General features: G+C 46.2%; 1 protein-coding gene across 30 annotated transcripts in view; it reads right to left on the bottom strand.

Annotated features, from left to right (window-relative positions):
* Positions 1-12,785, bottom strand: part of MAPK8IP3 (mitogen-activated protein kinase 8 interacting protein 3) — a 157,674-nt gene that overhangs the window by 18,150 nt on the left and 126,739 nt on the right. For 21 of the 30 annotated variants that reach the window (XM_074965792.1, XM_074965804.1, XM_074965794.1 and 18 more), the window contains 7 exons: positions 11,400-11,559; positions 6,423-6,518; positions 4,090-4,251; positions 2,478-2,643; positions 1,830-2,015; positions 947-1,133; positions 195-317 (listed from right to left, as the gene is read on the bottom strand). In XM_074965792.1, the coding sequence (XP_074821893.1) occupies positions 195-317; positions 947-1,133; positions 1,830-2,015; positions 2,478-2,643; positions 4,090-4,251; positions 6,423-6,518; positions 11,400-11,559 (1,080 nt within the window). The remainder of the gene's footprint in view (positions 1-194; positions 318-946; positions 1,134-1,829; positions 2,016-2,477; positions 2,644-4,089; positions 4,252-6,422; positions 6,519-11,399; positions 11,560-12,785) is intronic. The other 9 variants (XM_074965803.1, XM_074965815.1, XM_074965806.1 and 6 more) reach the window with 1 other exon arrangement.

Raw genomic sequence — 12,785 nt, 5'->3', positions numbered from 1 at the left:
AGGGGTTGAGTCTTTTACTCTAGCATCAAAGGAATTTGCAAAGTGTGGGTGAGTTGCTCTGCCTAAGATGAACTGGGGACTCAGAACAGCTAGTGCAGCAAGGATGCACTCATTAAAGGCAATGATATCTAGATCTATGGGGTTTTATGAATGTGGGTGACATATAGGGTTCCGTAAAATGGCAGTGAACCTACCAGCCATTCTGTGCTCCAAGCCACATCGTGGGTGCAGCACTGGTGCCTGTTCCAGCAGCATCACCGTTCACTTCCTGCTCTGGCAGTGTTGTGCTCGACTCTGTCTTTTGCTGCCCGTTCTCACTGCAGAGACAAAACAGACCTCACAAGTTCATTACAGGTCACATCTGGGGCCAGAGCCATCCCTTGGGTATGGCGAATCAGGGCAGCCACCTCGGGCCCCGTGCTTTGGGGGGCCCCATGCTTCGATAAAATCATGAGTAGATGGGCAGGGAGGTGAGGTAGGAGACAGGGAGGCGAGTGGGGTGAGGAGGCGAACAGGGAGGTGAGCGGCAGGTGGGAGAGGGGTGAGGAGGCCTGCGGGCGGACAAGGAGGAAGGGAGTAGCGGGCAGCCGAACCACGACTGTTAGCTGAACCATGTTTGTTTCATTTTATTTCTTCTCTACCCTGTTATCCCATCTGTGATATTGGTTTGGCATGAAAGTGACGAGAGTTTGAATCTGCCCAAAAAAACAGACTGGCCACCTCATTTTACTCATCACGAACAGCTGATGCAGGCAAAGATTGATGGTACACAACTGTATTATTGTTATTATTTTTTGTATTACCATTGCACCGAGGACTCCTTATTGTGGATCAGATCCCTACTGTGGTAGGCACTGTACAAACACAGGACAAAAAGACGGTCCCTGCCCCAAGGAGCTTATATCTAAGTATAAGACAAAGAGCACACTCCATGCATCCAGCCTACCTGTTCTGTCTAACACGTGCCTGAGCTGGATCTGGCTCTGTAAAGATATGCTCTGTAAGTGGACCAGGCCGGACTTGAGCTGGTTCTGTTTCATTTGCACCACTCTCTGGTACCTCTGTAGCTTCTGTTGCCTCTTCCGTGGACTGGGACTGATAGATCTTCCCATTGCTGACTGCAGCCACCTCACCTAGGGAAGGGGAAAATGCTGTAAGGTGGATGGGAAACAAGAAAGAGGGAACTATATATATAAAAAAGCTTCTGGTTTTATGATTATTCTTGCAAGCCAGACAGCTTTTGTGTCTGCTATTATAGATTCCCCAAGATTATAGATTGCGTATAGATGAGGAGAGTACTCAAGAGAGATCTCTATTCTGAAGGAGAGGAGTCAGAGTATTTTAAGGTGAGGTGTGGTCTATGTCTGGTAGGGTGTCAGAAACCCTCTATGGCAGCCCGTTCCACTGAGGATCTGATCAGAGTATTTTTACTCCCGTTCCCACACTGACATCTTTGCTCACCTCAGTGAATTAGTGAGTTTATAGAAAGACATGGGTTGGGAAAGGAAAATGCTAAGAATAGCAGCAAAAGTGAGAGATCAAGGACATGTCATCTGTCGAAAAGATTCCACTCTGTTAACCCCAGTACTGTACAGCGTGATGTGGATCATTCATAGGAAGAGGAAAGGAACACTCTGGATTCTAAATAGAAGGTCTCAAAGGTATAAACAAAAGGGGATGGCCAGGGTGTTTATGACTTAGACTAGACTTGCAAGACTTCTTGGGGATCTCCAAGGACTTCAGGCCAGGAAGGGGAGTACTCAGATGAAGAAGGATGTGGCTACAGGGTGAAAACCAGATTATCATGAGACCTTAGTCCTGAGACTCACTCTGTCCCTTATCCAGCACGGGGGTGTCTCCACGAGAAGAACAGTTACTGCGTGGCACGTTGCACCGGGTTGCACAACCCACCAGAGTGATTCCTGCAAGGACTCCATCTGTTCCAGATGACTCTTCTGGATTCACGTCTCCCTCCAGAAAGATCTCGCCTGGAGGATAGTCACTGTCACTAGCCGCTGAAGGGAAAGGAAGAGACTCTTCCGTAAGTGTAATAGCCACTCTACCCTATTTTGGCTTAGCAGCATTTCTGAGATATCCATGGAGATGTAACATTCTGATGGTGAGTTTACCAGTCTCATGAAGACACCACAGCCCCTTGGAGAGTGCCCTGCCCAGCCTCCATATCAAGGCCAGGTTTGTGGAGCTCTTACTCAGCCTGGTGAACACTTGCTTACATGAGTAGACTTCTGGAAGTCAAAGGAACTACTTACATGAATAAGTGCTCATCAATGTAAGTAAAGTCTCCACAGTCTGGTCCTACATGAAGGCAGGTTATGGGTGACCATCTGTGGACACAGTTGCTGAACTGGTCACAGCAGCTCCCACTTGTTAGCTATGGAACAACTAAGCATCATTTGCGACAAATCTGAGGAGTTGATGAATCTGTTCAAGCTTGAAAGATGCCTTTTCTCACTTACCAGGGATGCTGGAAATGCAGAGTACGTGGGCATTGCAGACAGTAAACTGATCCACCACTGTGCCAGGCTGGTTGGCATCAATGATCACGACTTTACTTGTAGAGAGGGTACTCGTGAGAATCCAGACTCGGCTGGATGTGGCATCCATCTCGTGCAGCTCCTTTACCTGCAGGAGATAAAAATGAAGGGAGAGAATCAGCACTCCTGAGACTCCAGCTAACCAATCAATCTTTGACAACATTTGTATTGAAGAGACCAGCCTTCCAGCTCTGGAGAGCGAACACCTCTTGTTAGCATCTGAAGATACACAAAAATAGGCAGCCACAATGCAAACTTCCACTATGCTGCTGCCCCAGCATACCTCAGCCCAGGCCTGCAGAGACCACCTATGGGGCAAGTGGGGAGTTTGGTCCTAAGCCTCGCCTCTGAGACTTACAATTAGTGACACTGGGAACTCACTTCATAGAGGCCACCAAACAGCAGTCAGATAGTAACAACATTTAGTTACTGTCAACCTCGGCTGTACTTGAACTATCAACCTAAGCATGGAAGGTTCTGTCTACTATGCTACTACTTAGCACAACCAATCCATTTTTAAAATTCATCACAGTTCCCCAGACATAAATCATAGAAGAGCCATGCATTCCCTCTAGGTGGCTTCAAACTGTTGTAACATTGGTTTCAGTATCTTACTGGGTTTATGTTCGGTGAAAAAAGTTGCTTTCTAGAATGGGAAGTTCAGAAGCAGCAGCTCATTCCAATAAAACCTCTCTTGCTATGGTAAAACAGGCCAGGAATGAGCTCACCAACACACCTAGCAATAACCCACTTCTTAGCTCAAAATACAGCTGGGAAGCAGATGGGCTTGAGGGTGAAACCCACCAGTTATTAGAAATCTATTGCAGTATTATCCTCCTTCCCAGAGGATTAGCAGCCATCCTACTGTGGGAAGACATGGAAGCCAAGAGTAGCCACAACCTTGCAAAGATTTACAGAGCAACCTACAGCTCTACTGCACTTTCACTAGTTATCGGTTACAAGTCAGTCATCACTGGCTTTAGCCCTTTCCATCCTCATAGCTGCTAACATTTTGCCATATGGAAAGCTGAATGAAATGAGCCATTGTGTTGCCTGCCATTACTTCATCTGTCTGCTTGACGGCTGGACAGCAAGGCTTCTGTATTACAGAAGCAGCATTAGCCATCTTGCACCCAAGCTCCAATACCATGATTCTCAATACATCCTGTTCCTGCCTGAATCCTGATACTTTTTATGAAAGACTGCATTGTCATTCGGCATCAAATGATCCTTTTATTCTAATAAAGCACCTTGTATCTGTAGATCTCCAAGCACTTTACAAAGGGGAAAATGGAGGCTTGGCCAGGGTATGTGACTTATCCAAGATCAGAGTCATTGGTGGAGCTGGGAATAGCACCTGCTCTTATCACTGGACAATGCTGCATAGATATTAAACCAATGGTAACAGGAGGAAAGACTATGCAAACAGCCAGTACATGAGAGACATAGTTCTAATACTATGATGATGAGTGTGCCAAATAAGGGGGGCAGGGACAGAAAGAGGGGGAGAGAATCAGAGGGTCCCTTTTCTGACCTTTTTCTTTTCTGGAGATGTGTGGTTACTCTTGGTGTTTTCTCCTTCCACCTCCCGGTCACAGGTGAGAGGATCACGTCCAGGATCTGACTTCTGTCCATTCCCAGAATCCTGTTCAAAGGGCTTCCACCCCATCAGGTTGACTCCAGCTGCACACCACAACTAAATGATCAAAGCAGAAATCTAAAGAGACTAAGAACTATTTGGGGACCAGAACCTTACTCAGTTCAAGTACCCCTGCAGAGCATTCCATGCACATACCCAACACCTACAAAAATTTAGGTTGATTTCTACCAGAAACCACAGTCAATTTAGGGGAGAAAGGAAAGAGGAAATCTGTTGTCTAGTAGAAGCCACTGCATTTCCAAAGAGACAATTTAGCAAATATGATTAGCAGATATTAAAAGAGAAAGAAAATAATAAACTCTGTGTGTGACCTAAAATCAAGCTGGTGAAAGGTCCACAGCATTGCAGTGAAAAGAGTCCCCAGACTCTCCTAGGTGGAGAAGCAGAATGTTTCCTTTACACGTCAATAACCAGAACAGGCAGTACTAACAGAGTCCACAACTGGAAACAGGGCTGTTAGGGCATGACTCTGCAGTATGTATGCAGACAAAAAACAGATTTGTCTTCGATTTGGGTTAAGCATGCATAACAAATGTAGGATTGGGCCCTGAGAAGCAGGTTTCCTGCAAGTTTGAAGTGACTTGCATCTTCTCCTGTGCTAGAAACTACCTAATCCACTGTAAGCTACATTGTTTTTATGAGAATGTTGGGGATGGAATCCTATCCCCAAACACTGGGACAATCAACAATCTCTGGGGAAAAACAGACCAAACAGAAGCATCCCCATAGGTCAGGCTATGCTGAGAATCTCAGACCACAAACAGCCAGCAATGTAAGAATTCTTTTACCATTTAATATCCAACTGCAGTCTGAAAATCAACTCTGAATATGAGAGACAAGGTGGGGGAGAGAATACACCTGTACCCCGATATAACACGGTCCTCGGGAACCAAAAAAGCTTACCGTCTTATAGGTGAGACCGTGTTGTATCAGGGTAGGAAGAGGAACCTCTCCCCGCCCCAGCTCACCTCTGCTCCGCCTCCTCCCACGAGCACACCGCTGCTCCGCTTCTCCTCCCTCCCAGGCTTGCCACGCCAATCAGCTGATTTGCAGCAAGCCTTGGAGGGAGGAAGGGGGGGAGAAGTGGAGCGGCAGTGGTGCGGTCAGGGGAGGAGGCGGAGGTGGAGGGGAAGTGAGCTGGGGTGGGGAGCAGTTCCTCTGCACCCTGCCCCCCACCCCTCGGTTACTTGCTGCGGCCCTCCCTGCGCCCTCCGCCCCAGCTCACCTCCACTCCGCCTACGCCCCTGAGCGCGCCGCTGCCGCTCTGCTTCTCCTCCCATTCCTCCCTCCCTCCCAGGCTTGCTGCGAATCAGCTGATTGGCGCGGCAAGCCTGGGAGGGAGGAGAAACGGAGAGGTGGCATGCTCGTGGGAGGAGGCGGAGGCGAGCTGGGGTGGAGGGGTTACAGCAAGTAAGGGGGGGGTGCAGAGGAACCGCTTGCAGTAACATGAATTCGGATATAACGAGGTAAAGCAGCCCCGCTCCCCAGAGCACTGCTTTACGGAGTTATATGCAAATTCGCGTTATATCGGACCGCATTGTATCGGGGTAGAGGTGTATCTTTTACTGGACCAACATCTGCTGGTGACAGAGACAAGCTTTTGAGCTCCACAGAGCTCTTCTTCAAGTTTGGGAAAGATACTCAGAGTGTCATAGATTCAGGCCTGGCATAAGCAGACAATTCCAGAGAAGTCTATTGAGTTACAAACACCAAAGCTAAATTTGGTTCAGATTGGCGATTTCTAATCAGTGATGGAGGTTAAAGAAATATGTTCATAGCTGCCTTCAACTGCTCTTGCTGATTTTTTTATATCCGTTTACTGTACAATGCTCTAAGGCTTCTTTGTAAGGGGAGCTTTATAAACTCAGGTGGTTGCTGATCCTGTGTAAGTCATGCATAAAAACAAGCAAAGAACCTAGGAAAGAACCACGGTAATGTCTCCTGGCAACCAAAATTTGCTGTGAAATATAGCCTTAGAAACAGATGTACTGTTGTCCTATATGCATTAGAAATAAGCCATTCCAAAGGCAAAGCAGGAGTAGAAGTCTTCAGATTTAACAGAAACTTTGAACAATTGGGCCATGTCAAAAATTTCAAACAACCTAAAAATTGTACCAGTAATTAATTTGACCATAATCCATACCCGGGGACGTGCACCACTCACAGTCACAATGGTATGTAAAACAGTCTATAGCTGAATGGTTTACCTTCATGGTGGGGTCCTTCTCCACTAGAGGGCGACAGTACACAGGCACAGGGACATTTTTCATGCGGGTGTCTTCCTGGCCACCATTGGGACTCAGCTGTGGAGGAAGAGGAGACAGAGAAAGACAGTACAAGAGTGTGATATGATTATAAGCCAGCTATAACAATAGACCTATAGCCATAAAGGTGTAACAAAAAACTTTAGCCTTAGAAAGACCTTGCAGTTACTCACTGCCAATGCCTGTGTATGCTTCATCGTACACCTTGTATGGAATGAAGCCTCAAATGGCCTGGAACCAGTATACCTGTGAGACCACCTCTCTCACCATGATACACTGCCAGAGTTATAGTGTCACACTAACAGCATTCCAATGCAAGAGGGCCAGGGGCTCACTGTATCTGGTAGTGAGTGAGTTACAGCTGGCATGACTAGTTAAGTGTACTCCAACTCACTAAGGTCATAAATTGTACCCAAAAAGTGTCATGTAAGCTATCAATAGAAATCACTGATCATTAATATTACTGTTTGGTGTAAGTACGGAACACCAGTAGAAACACTGCCAGCAGATCGAGGGATGTGATCGTTCCCCTCTGTTCAGCATTGGTGAGGCCTCATCTGGAGTACTGTGTCCAGTTTTGGGCCCCACACTACAAGAAGGATGTGGAAAAATTGGAAGAGTCCAGCGGAGGGCAACAAAAATGATTAGGGGGCTGGAATACATGACTTATAAGGAGAGGCTGAGGGAACTGGGATTATTTATTCTGCAGAAGAGAAGAATGAGGGAGGATTTGATAGCTGCTTTCAACTACCTGAAAGGGGGTTCCAAAGAGGACGGATCTAGACTGTTCTCAGTGGTAGCAGATGACAGAACAAGGAGTCATGGTCTCAAGTTGCAGTGGGGGAGGTTTAGATTGGATATTAGGAAAAACTTTTTCACTAGGAGGGTGGTGAAGCACTGGAATGGGTTACCTAGGGAGGTGGTGAATTCTCCTTCCTTAGAGGTTTTTAAGGTCAGGCTTGACAAAGCCCTGGCTGGGATGATTTAGTTGGGGATTGGTCCTGCTTTAAGCAGGGGTTGGACTAGATGATCTCCTGAGGTCCCTTCCAACCCTTATATGCTATGATTCTATGAACACAAACTCAAAATTACAAACATATTGGAAATTGTGTGTCCTCCCAGGCAGGGCTAAAGTTATTCCACTCTAGACAAAGGGAGATGCCTTCTAGGTGGCTGAATGACATTCAATGTACATTAAGAGATAATGGGAATGCAAACAACATAGAAGATAAACAGGACCATCAAGACAGCAGGGGGAGGAGATTGTAGGAAACAGAATAATTTGCATTGTACCAAACACTGCGGGAGGGGAGGGAAGAAAAAAGCATAGAGCTTCCTCCACCACCAGACTCCATGTTGCCTTCCTAATAGCTTAATGAACTTTACTTTGGTGGGTAACCTTCAGAAAAATTCACTAGGCTATAAAAAAAAAGGGGGAAAGAACCCGCAGTTATTTTTCACCTGAGACGACTAAGGAATTGAGTACTTTGAACTTTGTGGGAGATCTTGACCAGAGGAGTGGTCAGCCATCTTGCTGGAAGGTAGACTGATAAGAATAAAGGCCTGAATAAAGGCTGCAGATTGTTTTATTAAGCCTTAGCCGCTAGATGGCATTTTTCACTGGCATTTGCTTGCAACCATTTCTAACTCTACCCTTTATACTTGACAGGTTTCAGAGTAACAGCCGTGTTAGTCTGTATTCGCAAAAAGAAAAGGAGTACTTGTGGCACCTTAGAGACTAACCAATTTATCTGAGCATGAGCTTTCGTGAGCTACAGCTCACTTCATTGGATGCATACTGTGGAAACTGCAGAAGACATTATATACACAGAGACCATGAAACAATACCTCCTCCCACCCCACTCTCCTGCTGGTAATAGCTTATCTAAAGTGATCATCAAGTTGGGCCATTTCCAGCACAAATCCAGGTTTTCTCACCCTCCGCCCCCGCCCACACAAACTCACTCTCCTGCTGGTAATAGCCCATGCAAAGTGACCACTCTCTTTACAATGTGTATGATAATCAAGGTGGGCCATTTCCAGCACAAATCCAGGTTTTCTCACCCCCCCACCCCCCTCCAAAAACCACACACACAAACTCACTCTCCTGCTGGTAATAGCTTATCCAAAGTGACCACTCTCCTTACAATGTGTATGAAAATCAAGGTGGGCCATTTCCAGCACAAATCACCCCCCCCCCCAAAAAAAAAAAAACACACACACACAAACTCACTCTCCTGCTGGTAATAGCTTATCCAAAGTGACCACTCTCCCTACAATGTGCATGATAATCAAGGTGGGCCATTTCCAGCACAAATCCAGGTTTTCTCACCCCCCCACCCCCATACACATACAAACTCACTCTCCTGCTGGTAATAGCTCATCCAAAGTGACCACTCTCCCTACAATGTGCATGATAATCAAGGTGGGCCATTTCCAGCACAAATCCAGGTTTTCTCACCCCCCCCCCCCACACACACAAACTCACTCTCCTGCTGGCAATAGCTCATCCAAACTGACCACTCTCCTTACAATGTGTATGATAATCAAGGTGGGCCATTTCCAGCATAAATCCAAGTTTAACCAGAACGTCGGGGGGGGGGAGGAAAAAACAAGGGGAAATAGGCTACCTTGCATAATGACTTAGCCACTCCCAGTCTCTATTTAAGCCTAAATTAATAGTATCCAATTTGCAAATGAATTCCAATTCAGCAGTTTTTCACTGGAGTCTGGATTTGAAGTTTTTTTGTTGTAAGATAGCGACCTTAATGTCTGTGATTGCGTGACCAGAGAGACTGAAGTGTTCTCCGACTGGTTTATGAATGTTATAATTCTTGACATCTGATTTGTGTCCATTTATTCTTTTACGTAGAGACTGTCCAGTTTGACCAATGTACATGGCAGAGGGGCATTGCTGGCACATGATGGCATATATCACATTGGTGGATGTGCAGGTGAACGAGCCTCTGATAGTGTGGCTGATGTTATTAGGCCCTGTGATGGTGTCCCCTGAATAGATATGTGGGCACAGTTGGCAACGGGCTTTGTTGCAAGGATAGGTTCCTGGGTTAGTGGTTCTGTTGTGTGGTATGTGGTTGTTGGTGAGTATTTGCTTCAGGTTGGGGGGCTGTCTGTAGGCAAGGACTGGCTTGACTCCCAAGATTTGTGAGAGTGTTGGGTCATCCTTCAGGATAGGTTGTAGATCCTTAATAATGTGTTGGAGGGGTTTTAGTTGGGGAAAACGTGGATTTGTGGTGGAAATGGCCCACCTTGATTATCATGCACATTGTAGGGAGAGTGGTCACTTTGGATAAGCTATTACCAGCAGGAGAGTGAGTTTGTGTGTGTGTGTTTTGGGGGGGGGGTGATTTGTGCTGGAAATGGCCCACCTTGATTTTCATACACATTGTAAGGAGAGTGGTCACTTTGGATAAGCTATTACCAGCAGGAGAGTGAGTTTGTGTGTGTGGTTTTTGGAGGGGGGTGGGGGGGGTGAGAAAACCTGGATTTGTGCTGGAAATGGCCCACCTTGATTATCATACACATTGTAAAGCGAGTGGTCACTTTGGATGAGCTATTACCAGCAGGAGAGTGAGTTTGTGGGGGTGGGGGGGCGGCGCGGAGGGTGAGAAAACCTGGATTTGTGCTGGAAATGGCCCAACTTGATGATCACTTTAGATAAGCTATTACCAGCAGGAGAGTGGGGTGGGAGGAGGTATTGTTTCATGGTCTCTGTGTATATAATGTCTTCTGCAGTTTCCACAGTATGCATCCAATGAAGTGAGCTGTAGCTCACGAAAGCTCATGCTCAAATAAATTGGTTAGTCTCTAAGGTGCCACAAGTACTCCTTTTCCTTTATACTTGAACTCACTTAAAATCCAATCTTGTATTGTTAATAAACTTGTTTTACTTTTAATCTAACCCAACCCATTGCTGTGTTTGAATTAAAGTGAACGTGAACTCTAGTTAATGTGGCAAGCTGTTGGATATTGTATCTTTAAAGGAACAAACAAACCTTAAATCTCTCTGAATGGTCCAAGAGAGGGCTGGACATTGCAGAGCACACGGTTTTGGAAAAGTTTGGAATTGTGTTGGGGTCATCTTGCCAGGTGTAACCGGAGCATGGCTGCTGGAATCACAGAAACTCAGTGCAGGCTTGTCCGCTGGCTAGAAACATCCAGACAAGAGCACCACAGAGCAGAGCCTTTTGAAGCACTTAAGAGTTACAGGGCAAGCAATGACACAACACCTCACTGGTCTAGATTGCCCCCCAGAATGTGACATATGGTCAGCACAGACACTACTGGTATATTCCCCCTTGATTTAACGAGAGCAGGTGGCGCCAGAGCATTCTGTAAGGGCCCCAGGACACTGGAATGCCCTCCCACCCAGCTCCAAAGCAGCCTGGGGATTTGTCAACTTTCAGGGCACATTGCAGCCCCCATTTCCATCACCTGACCTTTGATGAGAGGTAGGTGGGTTGCGGTGTAGGCCAACATATTGGGGTGATGGTATTTGATCTTGCTGCTGGGCAGACCGGAGAGCTGACTGGGTTTGTAATTTTAAATAATTGGCAGGGTGCTCAGAGCCTGTGTATGGACTAAATTGAAAAAAATAAAGTAAATAAAAATAAGAATGGGCTCTGGTGGAGGAAGAATTATTGCTGCTTCCAGACGGAGTTCTTTCAGAAACTTCCATGCAAGAGAACTTCCCCTCCAATGACTGCAGAGGGCATATAGAAAGGATGAATTTGACCCAAGCCCACCAGACAGACCGCATGTGTCTACAGTATCTTTAATTCAAATGCTGTACCAATAAAAAGTGTGTTTACCAATAGGGGGAGTTAGGTTTCTACTGGTTTCATTTGGGATTGTAATCACCTGTTCTTCCCCCTCAGCCTTGCAGCAAATGGTTCCTACCTGCTTGTACTTGGCAGGAAGGCTCCACCCACAGGCCTGTAATCGACCGTCATCATTCCGCACATGCTCTCGGACCTGGCGGTACTGCTCGCGCTTCTGTTCGCGACGTGTGGATGACGTACAGTCACTGAGGAGAGAAGCAACAGTGTTACTTCTCAATCTATGATTAAAAACAGAGGCAGAGGGTCAAGGAAGCGTTGCCATGGAAGGCAGAAGACAAACAGTCAGAGGTCAAAGAATACAAAGCAGGAAATAAAAGAGTGTCTTTGACAAGGAGAAAAGGAGGAGCAGGAAACAAGAAAGATAAAAGTCCTGTTGAGAGGTGGACCCAGGGAAGCCCTAATCTCTAGCTCCCTTCCATCTCACCCATTGTGGTAGGACAGGTCCTTGGGAACACACCTAGAATCCTTCAGAGATGGAGAATCAGCTTTCTTGGGGACAAACATTCATGGGAGACCCTAAGATTATCAGCTTAGGTTCCTTTGCATTTTACTGACCCCATGACCTCAGTTGGAAGATATTCCTTCTTTCATTCCAATCATCAACTGTTTAATCTTTTCCACATCTTAAAACCCTCTCTGTTGGCTTGCTGAGAAGGTGAGCAGCTCCTTTGAAACTGCAGAACAAGTGGCCAGCAAGTAGAGGGTGCAAAGCAAGGCTGGATTTCCCATTAGGCACAGTAGGCACATGCCTAGGAGCGCCTAAAAGTCAAAAGTGGGTTAAAAGTTAAAAAATGTAATACATACAGCTCCCCTGTGGGCAGCCAGGCTCCTGGCACGGGTTGGTGGCTGCCCCGCCTGTGGGGCTGGAGCAGGGTGGGTGGGTTGCTCCCCACCTCAGGCTGGGAGCACCATGCATGCTGGTGGATCTCATGCCTTTCTGGAGAGGCTGTGTTTATATTTTTTTTTGTTTCATTTCTTATGGAAAACACGAAGGACAGCTGTAGGCAGGGGGGGCATTGAAGATGCTGTGCCTAGGGGTGCGTGAGGTGTAAATCTGGCCCTGGGTGCAGAAGTGACATGTCTTCATCCCCAGTTCAGAAGCCAAGAACATCACCTCCATGATGCTCCCAGTCCCACCTGATGTGAGGAATCAGGTTGTGGCGGTCACCAGAGTGGATAAAAATCAACGATTAAAAAAAATAAAAATAAAAAAAATCAGATCTAAAGATCGTTTTAATTAAGATACATTATAGCTCAAAGATATCTCATCATGGAATAGGGATTATAAATTCTAATTCTATAGTATGAGACAATATATTCATGTAATGTTTAAGAAAAGTTTTGTAAATGAGTTCCGAGAGTTCATGGATTAGGGACCCAATCTTATCGGATTCCAGGGGCTTCTGTTTAGACTATTCAGGTTAATCTTTCTATCTACCCAATG

Source organism: Natator depressus, chromosome 10, assembly GCF_965152275.1.
Source record: "Natator depressus isolate rNatDep1 chromosome 10, rNatDep2.hap1, whole genome shotgun sequence".
Classification (NCBI taxonomy): Eukaryota; Metazoa; Chordata; order Testudines; family Cheloniidae; genus Natator; species Natator depressus.
This window is presented reverse-complemented; position numbering and strand designations above follow the sequence as displayed.